The sequence below is a fragment of the Toxoplasma gondii genome, chromosome Ia (genome assembly GCF_000006565.2).
Source record: "Toxoplasma gondii ME49 chromosome Ia, whole genome shotgun sequence".
In the NCBI taxonomy this organism is placed as follows: Eukaryota; Apicomplexa; class Conoidasida; order Eucoccidiorida; family Sarcocystidae; genus Toxoplasma; species Toxoplasma gondii.
Window position 1 is genome coordinate 280,895 of NC_031467.1, and position 17,729 is coordinate 298,623.

The 17,729-nt window shown below is 55.6% G+C and overlaps 2 protein-coding genes across 2 annotated transcripts; one reads left to right on the forward strand and one right to left on the reverse strand.

Moving 5' to 3' along the window:
- Nucleotides 1-1,740: 1,740 nt before the first annotated feature.
- PRMT2 (histone arginine methyltransferase PRMT2) lies at nucleotides 1,741-9,268 on the reverse strand. Its single transcript, XM_002370098.2, has 3 exons — nucleotides 6,664-9,268; nucleotides 6,129-6,201; nucleotides 1,741-4,371 (listed from the first exon to the last, which is right to left on the reverse strand). Exons 1-3 carry the CDS (start codon nucleotides 8,629-8,631, stop codon nucleotides 2,504-2,506), a joined length of 3,909 nt encoding a protein of 1,302 aa, XP_002370139.1. The 5' UTR covers nucleotides 8,632-9,268; the 3' UTR covers nucleotides 1,741-2,503.
- Nucleotides 9,269-9,352: 84 nt separating this feature from the next.
- On the forward strand, nucleotides 9,353-16,069 carry HAT1 (histone lysine acetyltransferase HAT1). The gene is made up of 6 exons (XM_018782190.1): nucleotides 9,353-10,894; nucleotides 11,545-12,032; nucleotides 12,778-12,842; nucleotides 13,434-13,645; nucleotides 14,075-14,515; nucleotides 15,420-16,069. The coding sequence occupies exons 1-6, from the start codon at nucleotides 9,942-9,944 to the stop codon at nucleotides 15,484-15,486; spliced, it is 2,226 nt and encodes a 741-aa protein (XP_018638626.1). The 5' UTR covers nucleotides 9,353-9,941; the 3' UTR covers nucleotides 15,487-16,069.
- The last annotated feature ends 1,660 nt before the right edge of the window (nucleotides 16,070-17,729 follow it).

Below are 17,729 nucleotides of genomic sequence, written 5' to 3' on the forward strand. Positions count from 1 at the left end.
AGCCTCGTTTTTTCACCAGTCCGCTTGCAGATCGTCGGATCTCGAAGTGCGGAATGAAGGCGGCGGGACGAAGTCTGAGCGGAGGAGTCTACCTGCCTTTGCAGCTGACAGGTGTGCGTGTGGCCAGCAAGTTCCACTTGAGAACGACGGGAATACGGAGAGAGTCCTGTTGTTTCTTCTCAGGGAAGCAACGTCTCCGGCAATTTTCAGCGGACAAGGCACGAACTCGCGTATTCTTCCCATGAAACACTGCGACATTCGAAAACCAGCATCTGTCAGAAAATCCACAAATACCGTTCACTGTGTTGGTCGTCGCGTTCCGAACCTTCTCTGTCTTCGCACCCGCAGCAGGCACCCCAGGGTTTCGACGCAAGAAGAACCGAGGCACTCGTCGCTGGGCAAGCACATGGTTCTTTCTTCCCAGCTTCTCCTGGTGTGGTGTGTGCGCATCGAGACAGCACGACGGGGAGCGACAACAGACCCTCTCAACTGGCTCACTGGGAACCAACGTTCGCCCATGGGTCACATGGCAGAATCACAGGAGAATCTAGACAGTTGGGGGTGGACCGCAAAGCAGACTCAGGGATCCATCGGAGACATTGGTACGAGTGTAGAACCTCCTCGAAGCTGACCAGAAACCACTCGAAAACGAGGCGAACTCTGCACTCTGAACGGGTCGGAAATGAACGAGGAAGACTGCTCGTTCACAAACGACAGACCCCCACAGGCGCTACGCACAGGAAAAATTGAGAATGGCTCATTAGCGTAGAGCGAAACAAGGACGCGGGCGTCCCCTGGCACTTGTCCTTTTTTCTCCGGTCAGCAACCTCCTCGGCGACTGCCTGTCGAACGAGGCATACAGTTTTCTTCGCTCACGGAAAATCCTATATGAGCGGGAGGAACAGCGGAAAAGGCGCCCAGCCTGGAGAACGGCCTAGCGTACTCAAAATGAAGGAATTTTACTTCTGGACAAAGAGAACAAAGAAGAGAAACTTCTCGTCCCATGTCTCAGTCGGCGTCTTGCAAACACACGACTTTCGACACCACACACAGAGGTGCCATGGGGCGGTGGACTTTCTCCGCTGCGCTACTCCACTTTTCGTTTCGCCTTCGTTTCCCCTGCTTCTTCGCTAGGACTGGCATGAGTCAGGATCGCTCAGTGCCCCTCTCTCGACTCCTACACCTCGTCCACATAAAAATAGGGAACACTTATCCGCACGCCTAATCTACACATGCACATATGTACATTTTGTATACGTTTATATTTATGTAACATGTATAAATAAAAAAAAGTATATATATATATATACTTTTTAATGCGTATTTGAGAACTGGCGCACGGGTTCCATCGAACTGGCGAGTGGAATGTCAGAGGAATCTGGGGTCTTTCTTGGCACAACATCAAACACGGGGACATGCATCGGGGAAAAAATGGGGTGACGAGTCCTGAATCCTGAACAAGAGTCTTCAGACTCAACAGGCCGTACCCTCATGAAAGAGAGAGCAGCTCCAACTACGGCAGAGGGACAAAAGAGAACTTCGCAAGAACTCGTCGGCTTGGCTCCAGTACACAATCGATTTGTGCACAACCAGCGAGTATGTTCCGTATAGTGACAGTGCGTTAACTCCGGCAGAGAGGCGGGCGTGGCGCGCTCCTCTCAGTAGTGCCGATGGTCTACGCGTTAGGATGCGCCTGTCTCCTGGACGCAACGTCGCTTCTAATTTTAAAAGATTTGAGTTGCGTGAACATGTGCGCTGTCGCAGGGACACCCTGGAATGGAGTAACGAAGACTCCAGCGGACAGTGGGAGAGACGAGAGACACGAAAGTGCAGAGGGGAGGGCAGCACGAACCGAGACAGAGAGGAGTCAAACGGAAGAGCAGAAAATGGAGTCAAATGGAGTGACATAGATGAGGCACATGGAGAAATACGAGAAAAGCAGTAAAAAATCTGGTGGGCTCCGTGCGGCCTTCGCAGCACGACCTCTCGATGAAGAGTCCGCGTCAAGAAGAGTCCAGGACAAGTTGTGAAAGCAAACGGGGAAGGAGGCAAAAAGAGACGTCGGGCCACACGCAATTGAGGGGAACGAGATACAGACGCAGAGAGAAGAAGGCAACGCAGGGCAGACAGCAAAGCAGCCTTGCACGGTCTTTTTGGGGTGTATCTACAGGCCCCAAAACAGAGCACGGATAGCCGGGTGCCGCAAAAACGTCCCAAGCCCGCATCTACAGTTTTTCGGAGTGCGCAAGGCGAGAAAGAAAACTTCTTATAAAAACGAAAAAGTCCATCGCGAACAGTATCGCGAAGAAGATCTCCAACATTTCCCCAAGTTCCTTCTGTCCATCCCTTCCCCCCTTCTGCAACCCCGACTGATTGCCTCACCTCAACGTGTCTGTTCCATCGCATCTCTTCCTACGCCTTTCTTCTCCCGCTCAGCACAAAAAACAACACCGCCTGTCTCCGTCCTCGACCGCCTTTGTTGCCTCCCTCTCTACATCACCACCTACTCACCACTCCCTTCTGTCCCCCCCTCCTCCTCTTCCTCTTTCTCTTCTTCCTCTTTCTCTTCTTCTTCTTGTCGCTCTTCCATTTCTGCATCGACGACTTCGATTTCCACTTCGTAGGCTCTCGCGCGTTCGTGTGCCTTCCTCAGTTGGACTTGACAAGTGAGTGTGAGTCCAGCCACGACTTCCATCGCTTGCGGCAGAAGAACGAGGGTCTGTTTCCAGTGCGTTTCTGCGCTGAATGGGCCGGTGTCGAGCTTCACTCCAAGGCCTTCGTCTGTCTCGCCTCTCGCCTCTGCCTCTCCACGACCCCCTTCGCGCCTCGCCTTCCCCCCGACCTTCTTCGCGGCCTCTGCTCCCGCCTCTGCGGCGCGCTTCTCGGCCACCAGGATCTTCGAGCAGTCCCCACACGCTTCCGATTCTCCAACACCTCCCCCGCCCTTCTTCCTGTTCCTCCACCTCCCTCCCCGTTCCCCTCCGTCTTCTCCGTCTTCTCCGTCTCCTCTCTCTCCTCGCTGATCTCTCTCGCGCTCGCCGGCGGCTTCTCGACGCGCCTCCGTCCCCTGTGCTTCCTCGGCTTCTGTTCCCGAAGGGAAGAGACACTCAAACCATATGGCAAAAGCATGGACGGGGCCCTGGCGGACGGCTTCGATGCGCGCCTCCAGAGCGACGGCCTGAAGCTCAGCGACGGAGGTCTCAGAGAGATCCCAGTCGAACAGAAGCGCGGGCCTCGCAGCTGTGCACTGAGACGGCTCGAGGTGGAGGAGCAGCGGCTGCTTGCCCTCCTGCATCTGAGCGAGGAGTCGCTGCTGCAGCGGCGCGAAGTTGAAGCCATGGAAACTCGTGAAGCACCGCAGGCGACTCGCCCAATACTCGGAGCAGTCCGCGAGCGTCAGCCAGAGCCGCGCGCGAGATGGAAATAGGCGGCCGCCGGGACGCAGAAACGCGTCTCGCGCCTTCAACACAGAGTCCAACATTCCTTCGTGGAGCAAGTAGAACCCCATCCACTCAGAGACAATGGCATCGAGGAAGCGACAGGAGCTTGCGTTCACCTTCGAAGCCGCTTCCATTTCCTCAAGGAAAGTCCTAACGCCTGCCCTAGACTTCAAGGCATCCAGCACTCGCCAGTTCTCCCCATCCTCTGTCTTCGCATCCTCCTTGTTCTCGTCCGCTCTCGAACCTGCTTTCTCTTCCTCGTCTTCCTCCCCCTTGATCTCCTTCTGCTTCTCGGTGTCGCTGAAGTCTCCATTTCGAGGCATCGGGGGATTCTGCGCTCGACATCTTGCGCCTTTCTTCTCACCCTCGGACTCCATGGGATGGGCCTTGCATGCAGTCTTCAGGGCCCGCAGGGCGCGCGAGGCATCGATCAGCTCCTCGACAGTTGCGTGGATGGGGAGCACAACCTGCTGCATATTGTTCGCCTCGACGACCTCCTGGAGAAGAAAGAAGGTGTCACTCGGTTCCACGGCGTAGACGCGTTTCGCGCCTCCGTCGCGAGCTGCGAACAGCGACAGAATGCCGCTGCCTGCTCCGACATCCATCACCACTGCGTCCTCGAGAAAGATCTTGTTCGCAGCCAACGCTCTATGATACGCGGCGGTTCGCGGCCCATCTCGCAGCATGTAACTGTGAACCGATGGATCCCCGTAGCTGGAGTAGTACGCGCACGAAGAGGCGGCGGAAGCGGCGGCAGACGGAGTGGCAGGAGACGGAGACGGGGAAGGAGACACCAGGGGCGACGCAGACAGCGTGGACGAGAAAGAAGTGAGTGACGGGTTCGAAGAAGAGGACGACGAAGAGGAAGAGGAGGAGGAGCCATCGAGACTCGCAGAGAGCGACGAGGCTGCGTACTCTCTCTCAGATGCAGCTGAGTCACGTGGAGAGAGACACACGGCGGATGAAGGCCGACAGGAAGACAGATCGGACGACGCCGCTGAGGACGAGGAGACAGAGCTCGTCTCTTCGCTCAACGAGGTGCTGTGGTCCATGTTGGCGAGGAACGCTTTCTGAGCGCTTTTGGTGGGTGTGTTCGCACTGGCTTTCCCCCCTACTCCCCAGGAAAAAACAAAGGCCACCGCGAAAGCGGTTCTACGCAGTCGTCAGCCGTCCTCTTCCTGTTGCTTCACCCGTTTTTTTCTTCGCATAGACGCCCTGGGCGTCGCTGTTCCTCGCGATGCTTCTCGCTTTGTGCGCACAGCCGCGCGTCGCGGGGTGGCGAGGGCGAGAGTGTGCTCAAGACTCTGTTGTCGGCCGAGAGGCCTCCCAGCCTCTTCCTGCGACGTCGACCGCAAGTGCACTGAAAGACTCGGGAGAGAAAGACCGACAAATCACCCTGGCGAACTTGCGCAGCTTAGTCGGGAAGAATTCCTTCTCTGCGGAACTTCCGCGTCTCAAGGAGCTCTGTGCGTCCGCGAGTCTCCAGCGGGGTCGCAGAGGCGACCGACTTTGTCCAGGAAACAAGGCAAAGAAGCCGCGACCAGAGACTCTGAAGCTCCCTGCGAGGAGAGAAAACACATCAAGAGAGAAGGTCCAGACCAAGAAAGGCAACACAGCGGGGAAGAAGAAAGAACTGTCGGCTTCTCTTCCGGGTGATTCTTTTCCTGCGGCAGGCTGCATGCCCGCCAGATGCGTGCACGCATGCGACCAGGTGTCTGTACACCCGAAAAGTTGATGCGAATCTCGGGGGCCCCTGAGACCGCCTTTCCACGCAATTTGCCGAAACTCGGTTTTTCTGTAGCTCTGGAAACGGGTTTGCAGCATTTTTCTTCCAGAGTATCTGCGCGTCAGCCTTCTCTTTTTGCGGGGCAGAACCGCCGCAAAGAAAACGCGTCTGGTGCTCCGTTGTCGCCCCGCGACGCGGGCCAGCGTCTTGCGAGACAAGCCGCCTGTGTTTGAGTGCGGTGCTCACACGCGAGGCAGTCGCCAGGTCGACGCCCTTTCGCTTCGCACACAACTGCTGTCTTTGGGTCTGCGCTGCACTCGGACCGAAGTCTTTTCGCCGGGAAGCGAACGTGTAGAACTAAGTGCCATACCGGCTTTTAGCTTTGCAGAGACTCTCTTGAGCAGCACGAAGAAGGCGAGGTGCGAAGTAAAATGTACTTGCACTTGCTTCGGATCGCCAGTGCGAGCTGGACCATGTGCGCTAGTCTCCACTTTATAGTAGGCACTGGTTCTGAGCAGATAACTTGCAATCCGCGACTGTGGGCCTCAAAGGGGACAGAGACATTCTACTGTTCAGGACTCTGTGTCGTCGTCATCGCACTAGAGCGGAGTGTGTCTGCCCACATGAGTTGCAGTCCAACGAACCTCTGCAGCAAGAGAAGAACTGTGCGTCACTTTTGCTAGGCTTCGTTCTGTCTCGATACGGAACAAGAAGAGGGAGCGCTAAAAACACCCTTTTCAACGCGGTAAACTCTACCAGATCGACCGACGCTTGCACAGGGAACTCCACAGCTTTCTGTGCAGATGCATATGCAAGACTCAAAATACCTGAGAGTCCTATTCAACCTACACAGATCCAACGGATCGCGGACTCGTTGCACGGAGAGGAAATCTGAGCCTCGGCCGGCTGCCTTCCCCGGTGACGCATTTCTGGAAAGAGACACGATGGTAAAGATTTTTTACCTCCACGCTCTGAAAGGTCTCGCGCGAGACCGACTCTTGTCACAGCCCCGAGGGAGACTCCTGCGAGCTCCTCCTGCATGCATTTGGAACAGCAAGCTGGAAAAACATTCTGCCATGCGAAACTGCCTCGACACCTCGAGAGGATCAGGGTGGACCAACGCGGAGGAGATTCGCTTCCCGTTGGTGGCGTCCCCGCGCCTGTTCTGTCACACCGGTGTAGGCGAGAGAAAGGACGAGACATGCGGTCCTTTCCACGCGCTCCAAAAGCCGAAGAAGTGAAGTGACGCGTGCAGACAGCTCGCGGAAGGGCGGTCCTGTCCGTTTGCGAAAAAAAGAACTTGGCAGGGAAGGTCGACTTGGATGAGCAGGAAAAGAGCTCAGAAACAGGGCGAGACGAGAAACAAAGACGAACGAAACAGGGACGGAGAGACAACGTAGGAAGAACACCAAGCGCGCCCTGCAAGGATGATGCCTTTCTCCTTTATCTTCTCTGTTTCGACGTCTTCGCAGCCTCCTAGCAGGCTCCGAGTCGCACCGAGCGGTCAAAAACTTTGTTCTTCACTGCGTCGATGTAGCTCTTCTTCACACGGGCCTCCAAGCCCCGCACGCTGCTCCCTTCAGTCCCAAGAATGAACGCCACTCCAGTTGTCTTCACACAGACGGAGGCGAGGACTTCGCCTCCGTCTCCTCGCCTCGCTCCGCCTGGTTCTGCGACACCCACAGACTCCGAGCGCGCGCTCAACGAGTTCCCCGCCGTCTCTCCTCCCCTCTCCGCCAGCGCGCTTCGCGTCTGCGCCTGTCTCGAGGCTCCGGAGCTGACCGAGGCGGCTGCGGATGCAAAGACCGGCGCCGCGTGTCTGTACACTACGGCGTCATCCAGCACGATCCGCGACACAGCTCGTCTTCTCTGAAACCTGCGCAAGCGAGGATCGTCTCTCCGTCCTCCTGTCTCTTCCCTTCGCTGCGCAAGCAGGGAGCCGGGCGCTCGAGGCCACTCAGGTGGATGGGCATCTGCGGGGCCTCCGCACTTTCCGCTGGACGTACACCCCAGGAGGGGCGGTCCAGGAAGCGGCGGGTACGCAGCAGGAGGCGAGGCACCGCGCCCCGACGCTGAGGAGAGACTGCGGAGTCTCCGCGCGTCCCCATTTGTGGCCCTCCGATCGCTCGGCAGGGATGAAGAAGACGCCAGAGTTGCCGTCGCAGAGGTCGCTGGATTGCTTCTCGCGGGAGACCGGAAAGTCTCCCTCCTCCTGCGTTGTGTCTCGCCACTCCCAGCACAGGTCTGGGTCTGCATGCGCTGGCGGAAGAAGGGCACAGGCGGCGGACGCCGAGCCACCTCGCGTCTGTCTATACACCGGACGAAGCGGCCTTCGACTGCGCCGCCCTGCGTCAGCACCAGGGCGACGCGTCGTCCTGTGCATCCGTTTAAAGTAGCGCGCAGAAGGCCGTCCTTCTCGTACGGCTGTCGATACTTTCTTTTCTCCCTCCTTGCCTCGGAGACTCGCGGCCGGAGAAGATGCGCGAGCATGCTCTCTCGCTCTGCCCGACTTCGAACGTAAAACCCCACAGGCTCTGAAGACGCTCCCCAGAAAGAAGAAGAAAAAGAAGGAGGAGGCTCTGGAGGCCCGGCGCTACAGAAGAGGTCAGCGAGCGCAGACAACGAGAAACCAGGAGAGAGAGAGTCACAGTCAAGAACCGCGGAACGCCGCGGTTGAACGGAGACCGAGGAGTGACCCGACAGAGTGGAGCAGGAAGGCCCAGAAGACGCACAAGCCGAGGGGGAAAAAGAAGAACAAGGCAGAGAAGAAGAATCCGCCGAAGAGGAAGAATCACAACAAGGCAGAGAAGGAGAAGAGGGAGAGGGAGGAGACGAACGAGGGAAACGGCAAAGGGAAGAACAAGGCGAGGAGGGCAAGGAGCTGCACTTCGGTGTGTGGCTGATCGACAGACTTGACGAAGACTGCAGTGCTGTACCTGCCCTGAGCAAACGACTTGAAGAGGAAGGCAAAGCGACGAGAGTCGCTACGGACGAGGCAGCAGCAGTCACATCGCTTCCGACGGATGACCCGTATCTCCCGCGCTTCACCTGCAACTCCCCCGTCGAGAGTCTGTTCACCGCTCGCCTCTTCCTCTCCTCTCTCTCTTTTCTCTCTTCTTCTTCTCTTCGGTTCGAGGAGTGCCGTCCGCCTCGCTGCAGAGATGAAGGAGACGCGAGAGCAGGTTCTGGGCGCAGCGAGAGAGGAAGCGAGTAGAAACTGACGTCGAAGCAGTCGGCTTCGCCCTCTCCCTCGCTCGTGTCTTCTGGACTCTCTCTGCCGGCAATGCGTCGCGTGTCTCTGCTTCGATTTTCCTCGTCTTCTCCAATGAGCTGTTCTTCTCCGCTCTCACGTCCTTCGTTGCTGTCTCCGGTGGCGTCTCCTTGTGTCTCTCCCTCAGAGGGGGCGATGGAAGGCAGTCCAGGCGCTGCGTCGCCGGCTGCACTCACTGGAGAAGGACGAGACATTTTTTCTCAACGGCGAGGAAGAGCCTGTCTTGACACAGTGCATGCACTTCCCGCCTTCGCCTCGGCGAGAAGACGAAGCGCGGCAGAGGAGAGACGACCAAGTCCACCAAGTCGCGAGTCTCTTCGGATGTTTCGTGGCGCAAACACTCAAAGAGCTGCGCAGAGCGCTTGGACTCGAAACAGAGACACGGAGCGCATGTGGAAGGGGAAAGCGAGGATATGCGGTTCTTCCTGCGGTGTCTCCGCAGATCGCTCAACCACGGACTGAGGCGGGAAACTCAGGAAGTTGACACGACGCCGAGAACCAAGGACGCAAAAAGCTTCCTCCTCGTTCCTGGTCCTCGTGTCTCTCTTTTCTTGCTCGGGTGAGGCTTCAAACCGTGTCTCTCTAGAGCCCGCGCGCGATGAACGACGAGAGAGCCGCCGACCCCCCGACAGGAGAGCATGCGCCTGCGACTCTTTTTTTCCCTCCGTTTCCTTGCAAGACGTCAAGTCCAAGACACTGCTCACAGACAGTTGCCTTTCCTGTCGCTGCGCCTTCGGCGGAAAAAGTTCGACAGTGCGGGTGTCGATACACGGCGCGTACGCAGCTTCTTCGCAGGTGGGTGCATGCAGAGGGAGACACATGAAGACAGCGCGTTGGGAGCGCCGGAGGGACGAGACCGTTCCTGTTCTTTTCCGGTGTCTCTTTCCTCTTCGTCTCCTTGTATTCCTTTGTGTTCTCGGAGCGTCTCCCGCCTCTCTCAGAAAGCAGGGATCCCGCGCGTGAGAACTTGCACCGCTCCCGACACCGGGTACACGCTGTCTCGGTGTGTGTGTCTTCTTTCTTGTTCATTTGCTTCGCTCTCTCGAATGTCCAGGCACTCGAAAGAGGCGAACCAGAGCGCAAAGAAAGAACAGGTTGAAATTCTCGACCATTTGGAACGTCACGCAGTTTCCGACCCTCGGTGCGGCCTTCTGGGCTCCCGTTCCCCTTTCTGCTCTCGGATCCCTGCCTCAACTTTTACGATGGTCTTCTCTGTCGTTTCTCTTTAAGGCTCTTCTCCTTCTTCAGTGCTGTTTCACACGTTCATCTTCCACGCTTCTGCCTCCTTGTCCCACCCTTTTCTCCAATTTCCTTCCTCTTCTCTCCCCTCTCTCCGGTTTTTCCTCTCTCTCCTCTCTCTCCTCTCCTCTCTTTCCTCTCTCTCTGGTTTTTCCTCTTTCTGTTTCTCTACATTTTCCTTCTTTCCCCGACGAGAATCTGTCCACCTTGGGTGCGTCGAGTGCCGCTCTCGGTTTTCTTCGCCTGTTCTCGCCTGCTCTCCAGCATGCCACGGGAGGCCTCGTCTGGCGTGTCTCCGCGCCCTCTGTCTCCTCCCTCGCCGACGGGTCACGGAGACTCGGTGTCTCCGCAGGGGGCGACTTTGCCGTCCATGAACGCGCTCCAGGTGGTGCGTTTCCACCCGGTCTTCGCGGACTCGGACTTCTTTTCTCCTCCGGAGCATCTCGCATTCTCCCCGCTGTTCTGCCATCACTTCTTCAAAGAGAGCGAGACGGTCTCCGGCTTCGACGAGTTGTCCATCGACATCTTCTTCGCGCCCGATACCTTCGATACATACATCCGCGTCCAAGGCGTCATCTCTCCGAAGGCGCGCGACCCTGCGGCTGTCCACGGTGCGCTCATGAGGGATCTCTTCGACTCCGTTCGTTTCCCTGGAAACCTCTCGACGTCCGCTGAAGAGTTCCTCGCAAACATCAGACGCAATCGCTCGCACTTCTCCCCTCCGGGTCGCGTCGTCGCCGAAAGACGTCTTCACGCAGAGAATCAGGGAGAAGCGAGAAAGGAGGAGAAGCAGGAAACGAAGAAGGAGAAGAAGGAGAAGAAGGAGAAGGAGAAGAAAGCACCGCAGGAGACAGCGGCGCACGGCGAGGAGCCGGAGGTCGAAGAAGTTGTCAAGTTGCAGTTGAGAGAGTGTTCCTTCGACGTCGAAGACGGCCACCCGTTCCTCCTCCTCCACCGCAGGGTCGAATGGTTCCTGCACTGGTTCATCGAGAGCGCGAGCGCGATCCACACCGACAGTCAGTGGCGGGTGATTCTGCCCTACCTCGTCACGGAACGGCGGCCGAGGCAGGCTGCGGCGCGCATGCATCGCGAAGGCGAGAAGCAGCAGGCGCCTAGGGAAAGCAGACGACCCAAACGAGCCGAGGAATCTGCAGCCGCAGACTCCCCAGAGACGGAATCCTCAAGCGATCTGGTCATCGGCCTCGCACAGAAAGCTCGGTGAGCGCCGCAGCTTTAAAAGAAGAAGCGCGCCAAGAACGAGCGAACGTGTCAATGCACGCTCAGGCGCAAACAACCGAGGGGGGGAGAAAGCGAAAGCGAGAGGGAAGAAAAAGAAACGCATGCAGGCGTTCCGGTTCTCTCGGTGTGGCCTCCTCTCAGAGAGGCGTTCTCTCTGTTTTCTCTGTCACGAGAACTCGGCTCGCAAGAACGGTAGACAGACACACACAACGGCAAAAAAACAAAGATGCATGCATAAACGTATATATATATATATATATATATATATAGATATAGATATAGATATCGATGTATATGAATCAATAAATATATATATATATATATATATGTCTGTATATAATGATACATGCGTATGTATGTAAATGTATATAGTCATATAAATATAAATATGTATATGTATCTGTGATTGTGCGCGTTCTGTCGACTCCGGCCTGGTTTGTCTCAGGCACTGTCTTCGTCTCTGTGCTTACACACTGTTCCGTCTGCGTCTTCTTTTTCTTCTGCTTTTTCTTCTGCTTTTTCTTCTGCTTCTTCTTCAGGCAGACGTCGATTTCTCACACCTGATTCGTTTCTTCCCCTGGGGTCTCCAGAAGTGTATGCCTTGTGTCTTCTCCGTTTCCGGTTCTCAGGGAGAGATGCGTGGAAGTTGCTCAAGACTTTGAGGAGCGTTGGAAGAGGAGCAGCGAGGCCGGAGGCGGCGGCCTCGCTGTGTCGAAGGAGAACGGAGAAGCGCGTCGAGAGAGACGGCCGTCGGCGAGCGAAGAGCACTGCAGCAAAAAGCCGAAAACGGACGCACTCGTGAGCCACGAGGAAGGCTTCAGTGTCCTGCCGGTCTTTGCGGTGTACGGACAGCCGGAGGCGGAGTTCGAGCACTCCGCAGCGAAAAGCTCAGCGCGAGACGGCGACGGAGACGCGACACCGAAGGCCGCGAAGCCGCAGGCGACGTCAGAGGCGCAGCGAGGCGACGCTTGCACTCCGAAGAAGGAGCGAACAGAGGACCGCGGAACAGCTCGATACCATCTGGCCGGCATCGCGACCACGTACACCTTCTACGCAGTCACCGGGTTCCGCAGGAGGATCAGCCAGTTCATGGTCTTCCCTCACGTTCAGCGGCAAGGTTAGAGCGCATGAAACAGAAAGAGCATGGGGCGCCTGCGCAGACAGCCGAGTCCGCTCCGGGGAGACTCGCGTCTCGAAAGCTGCTCGCGACGCAGGGACAGACACAGCTCACTTCGGCACATCGAGATGCAATTCGCAAGCAATCGCAAACAGAGGAGAACGCAGCTCGAAGCCATGAACGTCGAGACACCGATGGAAACACAAATTCCTCTGTAGTAATGTGTGAATGTGTTTCTCCACATAAAGTGTATATATGTAAATAAATACAAATAAATATATATAAATATAAATATATATAAATATATATATATAAATATATATATATATATGTGAAAGTGTATAGACATGTGCAGGTGTGCGTATGCTTGCACAGAAGGAAAGCGATACAGAGAGAGAGATAGAAGTGGAGATGCAGCTGTAGATGTAGACAGCGGTGCAGGCGCAGATACGTATTTAGGGGAGAAGATGTTTAGTGGAGAGAAAGCTGACGCAGGTGTGATACGCGCAGTGTTCTACGCTACTTGGTGTAAGTGGACTGTCGAGCCGTGATCGTCTCGTTTGGGCCTTACGTCTCGTTTTCGTCCGATTTCTTGTTCCGCTTCCCGGTCCCGATGAGTTCGCTTTTCTCTCTTTCTCTGTCTCTCTTTCTCCGTCTCTCTTTCTCCTTCTCACTGTCAGGTTCCCTCGCTCTCGCTCTGTCGTTCGCTTTGGAAGAACATTTTTTTTCTTTTGTCTTCTCTCAGGCGTTGGCATGACCATTTTGGAGCACGTCTACTGCGACGCCATTCTCGATCCATGTGTGATTGAGGCAAGTCATGAAACACCCAAGAGAGAAATGAAGAGGCGAAGATAGAGAAGGGCCGAAAGGAGAAGCAAAAGGGAAGAGAAGGAAAGAAGATGAGGAGAGACGAGGAGAGGGTCAGAAGCGAAGTATCCCGGATGGTTTTCTGTGTCTTTTTCAGTAGTCACTTCTTCTCGTTCTGCAGCACTGATTCTTTCTCGCTGCCATCCCCGATCTTCAAGCTTCTTTGTAGCTGGGGAAGGAATATCGCATCTCCGCTTTCTCAACTTCGCTCGATCGCTTGTTCGTTCTTCTTGCATCTCTCTCCATTCTTCTCGCGTGAGTGATGCCTTGGCTCTGGTGTCGTTTTTCCCCTCTCTCGCCACTTTCTTTATTCTCGTGCTCTACTTCCTCTCTTGCGTCTTGTTCGTTCCCTCGCTTCCATTTTTTCGTTTCGATCCGTTCACTTCTCTCCTCTGTGTCGCGTGTTCGCCTTCTCTCCTCGCTTACTAACTGTCTCTCCTCTTCTTCCTCCCTTTCGCTCCTTCCATTCCTCTCCTTCCCTTGCCTCTTTTATCTTCTCACAGCGAACTGAGACCTGTTTTGGATGTCTTTCAGTTCACAGTGGAAGACCCCGCGTCTTCGTTCTCGCAGCTCCGCGACGTCGCCTCTCTCAAGTTGCTGGTCGAGCTCGGCGTCCTGCCGTCCTCCCTGCTCTATCCGCCGGCCAGCTCTGAGGAGACGCCGGAGGAGGCGGACAGACGCAGGTGCCTCAGCTCGCCTCAGCGGCTCATGTTGCTTGTCAAGGAGACGACGGCGCAGGCCACCAGGTGCGCGGAAAGCGACAGAGGGGGGCGAAGGAAAGCGAGGCAAACGCGCGCCGGAGTCACAGACCAAAGGGAGAACTCCAGATGAGCAAGATGGCAGAAAAACGCAACCAAGAGCGGTCCGCCCACGACAGGCGATCTCACCTGTCTAGGAGGAGCCGCCCAGGCGACCACTGGGCTTGCATGCGTTTCGACGCTCGAGTGTGTGTCTGTGTGTGTGTGTCCACACTTGCTTCGCGACGCATGCGGATTTTTTCTTCTTCGTGAAAATGCGAAAAAATTCTCTTCGAGGAGAGAAAGGGTGCTCTGCACCCGTTCGCGTGTTTCGACTCTCCTGTTCTGCTCTCGGACTTCTTTCTGGAACGCCATGTTCCTCCGGTTTTCGCACAATCTCCCGCGTCCCTTGCGCTGCTGTATGTACACCTCTCGCAGAATGTCGGAAATTCTCCAACTCGGCCAGCAACTCCCCCACCCCCTCCCGCCGCCGCCTCTCGACTCCGAGGACCTCGAGCATCGCCGCGACTGGCGCAGGCCCATCCACAGTGTTTCACAAGGCTCTTCTTCCTCTTCTTCGTCTTCGTCTTCTTCCTCTTCTGTCTCTTCGTCTTCTTTCTCTTCCTCGTCCTCTTCTGCCTTCCCTCCTTCAGCTGCTTCGCCTCGTTCCGCTGGCGCGACGCCGGGAGCCACGGGCGGCAAGAAGGGGGAGACGCCGGGGAGTCGCGCGGGCGAAGACGACTGCTGCAGGGACATCCGCGTGAGAGTGAAACGCAGACTCAAGAGAGAAAATCTGCATTGGCTTGTCGATATCCCCCTCGCGCAGCAGAAGGCAGAGCTGCAGCAGCTCTGGAGCCAGCTGTACGTCAAGTATTACCGGTAAGCCAGAGGCTGGAGAAGGCGAGACGCATGCACGAGAAGAGACAGGGAAGGCGGGAGACACAGAAGAAAGAAGCGAACGACTCACAGAGCGACTTGCCTCCGAGATGAGGGGGAAACGAGCGAGAAAAAGGAAACTGTGTTTTCGTCAGCAACTCAAAGGAGACACACAGCTCGACACACAACTCAGATTTCATATACAAATATATGCATGTATATGTATATATATGTACATATGCGTGTATATATATATATATATGTATATGCGTAGGTGTAAGTAAAAACTGTATGCAATAGAGTGTGCATATCTGTGGATGGGTCCAGGTGTGGGGAGAGTGCGGACGAAGGTAGAGATCGCTGAGAACACTGTTGAGCAGGGACGTGAGGGCACACAGAATGCGGAAGCGTCTCGAAGGCAGATGGGAGACTTAGAAAGGTGGCGAGTCCGGCTGGAACCAAGAAGAAGCAAGCGCGCGCGGAAGGGACTGCAGTAATTTCTTGTCGAGGCAGTTGCACCGGGGTCGGGGATTCTTTTGCTGTCGAGTAGGAGCAGCGAGGGCGGAAACTGAAAACGACTGAGAAATGCAGTCTCTGAAGAGGCCTCTCTGTGACTTCAACGGTTACGTTTCTCTATCCTAGGTTTTCTCCGGGTTTCAAAGGCGAGTCAGTGAACACGAAAAAGCAAGACTTCCAAAGCCTTGCGCCTCCCTTGCTCACCCTTCGCCCGCTCTTTCAACCTCACTTTCTTTGGAACAAGTAGAGTACCTTCACGTAGGGGCATCACTCCACCTGACCGGAGCGTGTTGACGAGGTTCTCTCGTTGAATTAGTACAGTCAGTGAAAGCTCTTCTACCTTTCCTGGTCGGAGCCTCATTGTAGACCACCCTTGCGTTTTTTTTTTCAGGACGCTGTCAAAGCTGCGGCGAATGTTCCCGCCACCCGCCGTCTCGACAACGCAGAGCACGCGCTGAACTGGTTCTCCGGCAGTTTGCGCTCGAGTCCGGGAGCTGCGAGCGAGGAACAGAGCGCTCTGCTGTCTGAAGGAGGCTGCAGTCGTCTTCCCCCTGCAAGCCGACGACTGAAACTCCCAGTTGCAGCCGCCACAACTTTCGTCTGTTCCCCAGGACTCACGTCCGTGTGCAGAAAGGCGTCGACTAGTCAAAGAAGATCGACGTGTCGCGTTTTCTTCCTCGACTGCTTGGCTTGCGGGAGGAGTGCAAGAAATCCAGAAAGAACCCGAAAGTGAACGCTGCGGTGTATGTACACCCGGGGTCCCAGCTGCACGTGCGCCAGTTTGGAACACGAAACTTTGTCTTTCTCGGGGTCTGCAGTCTGCGGCTCTTTCCGTGTCGCCTGGAGTGCCTGCGTTGTGCTGCTTTGCGGATGGAGTAGTAGTTCGTGTCTTGCCAGCTTGCCCGAATATAAGCCGAGGCGTTTTTCCTCGCGTGCCTCTTCTTGTCAAACTCCTTGTTCCACGTTGTTCTCGGCTGCACGTCTGCCGGGCCTACCCGCCGGCGCCGTGTTCGGAACTTTTCCGTTCCTCTCTTGGCTCAAAAACCAAGGCATTCGCGGAGCAAGAATCGTCGGAGAGAAGACCTCGGTGGCGACCGGCACTAAAGATATCGAGTTTCACGTGTAGAAGGGAAGCACTTTCGAGGGGTCGCGTTCCTTGTGCGGAAGTCGGCTTGTGTCTCCGACCTCTAGCCTGAGAACGAACTCCCCTTATTCGCGGAAACACTTTCACTTTGTCGGCCGCAGTCTCGTCCGCTGCACACGATGCTCGCATCGAAGGACAACTGTGGAGTCACCTGAACACACAAGTATCCCAAGTTCAACAGAGTCCGTCGGCCATCGAACGCGGTACTCGGGGATGTGTATAGGTCGCTCTGAGGAAAACCTGAGAAACCGTTTTTCCTCTAGCGCCAGTCGGGAGCCACAACAGTTAGATGGGAGGAGTGTGGAAGGACGGCATCGAATGCCGCAGCGCATTTCCACGCTGGGAGAACTCTGTAACACGTCTTTCACCTGCTGCGCGGAAGCGAACAGTCTTCCAGCTCATGGATATATGTAGACGCCTTCCACGAAACGACTGCGGATTGTCGAAATCGCACTGGGCATCACTGGAAGCAGCAATAGTGAGAGTTGAGAAGAAACACTTCTTACAGGCAGATCATGTATTTCCGGTCGATCAGCTTTACTTTTCCTATGTCACTATTTACAACAATGCCTGCATGTGGAGTGAGGATGTGTTAACTAGCTTGTTGTCTCCCTTTTGTGTTCGGCTTGTCATCTTTGTTCCTCCCACTCCGTTGACTTTCGCATGTCCGCAAGTGCATCGATAATTACCTCGCCTGACCCACATGCAAATCCCGTGTCTCCACAACGTGTGACTCAGTTTTTCCAACGGACACGGGCGTCGACTAAGAAGCAGTGAGGGTCACCGCTGCCAGTCCGGGCGCCTGAACTCGGGACGAATGTGGACTGGCAGGCAATCCAGCTAAATCCTTTAGAATCCTTTAGAAAAGCCAGCCAGTGTTCAGACATCTTCTTTCGTTCAGCTTGGTCTTCTCGGTACTTTGTGTTTGAAACGCTCAATTAAAAAGTGCAGAACCCGCCTGTTCACTGCAAGAACGTGCAGGGGTTTGACGCTTGCTTCTCCAGAGATTCAGCCTGCGCCACACCGCGAGCCTTGCCTCCCTACGCATAGACACACCCATACACATGTGCGTGTATATATATATATATATGTATATATATATTCGTAAGCGCTTTTGTTGCGGACAGGGGAAAGTCTCTGCCGCGGGCGTCCCCTATGCTAAGATTGAGTAGTCCTGGCGCCGGTGCCCTGCCATGCGGATCTGTCGACTGCATCCCTGATTCTGTACCAACCGATCTAAAATCGTGATGTCGTTTTGTTGCGTGAGGAGCCGTGTGTGTGTGTAAGACTGTTCGTTAACTTTCTGCGTCAACAACCCGAGGAGCCATCTTTCGTTGTCTGCGGGTCTGCCTCGTCGCCAGGAAACCCCCCGCGAGGGGGTGTGTCGCTTTGCGGTCGGAGAACGTGTAGCAGCGACGAGATGTGACCAGCCCCCGAACGGCTCTTGACATTGGGATACGCAGAAACACCGGGCTCTCTGGCGCGCCCTCTCCACTTCCAAGCTTTCTGCGCCACCCGGCGCAAAATTCCCCTTCGATATTAGCTAAAAACCCCGTC

Bases quoted from the DNA above. Each gene is read 5' to 3' on its own strand.
- HAT1 (XM_018782190.1), top strand. From the start codon at position 9,942: ATGCCACGGGAGGCCTCGTCTGGCGTGTCTCCGCGCCCTCTGTCTCCT. The intron at 12,843-13,433 runs GCAAGTCATGAA...GATGTCTTTCAG, and splicing joins TCGATCCATGTGTGATTGAG to TTCACAGTGGAAGACCCCGC. The intron at 13,646-14,074 runs GTGCGCGGAAAG...CACCTCTCGCAG, and splicing joins ACGACGGCGCAGGCCACCAG to AATGTCGGAAATTCTCCAAC.
- PRMT2 (XM_002370098.2), bottom strand. From the start codon at position 8,631: ATGTCTCGTCCTTCTCCAGTGAGTGCAGCCGGCGACGCAGCGCCTGGA. The intron at 6,202-6,663 runs GTGCGACTCGGA...AAATGCATGCAG, and splicing joins ACAAAGTTTTTGACCGCTCG to GAGGAGCTCGCAGGAGTCTC. The intron at 4,372-6,128 runs GTAAAAAATCTT...CACGTGACTCAG, and splicing joins AGACCTTTCAGAGCGTGGAG to CTGCATCTGAGAGAGAGTAC.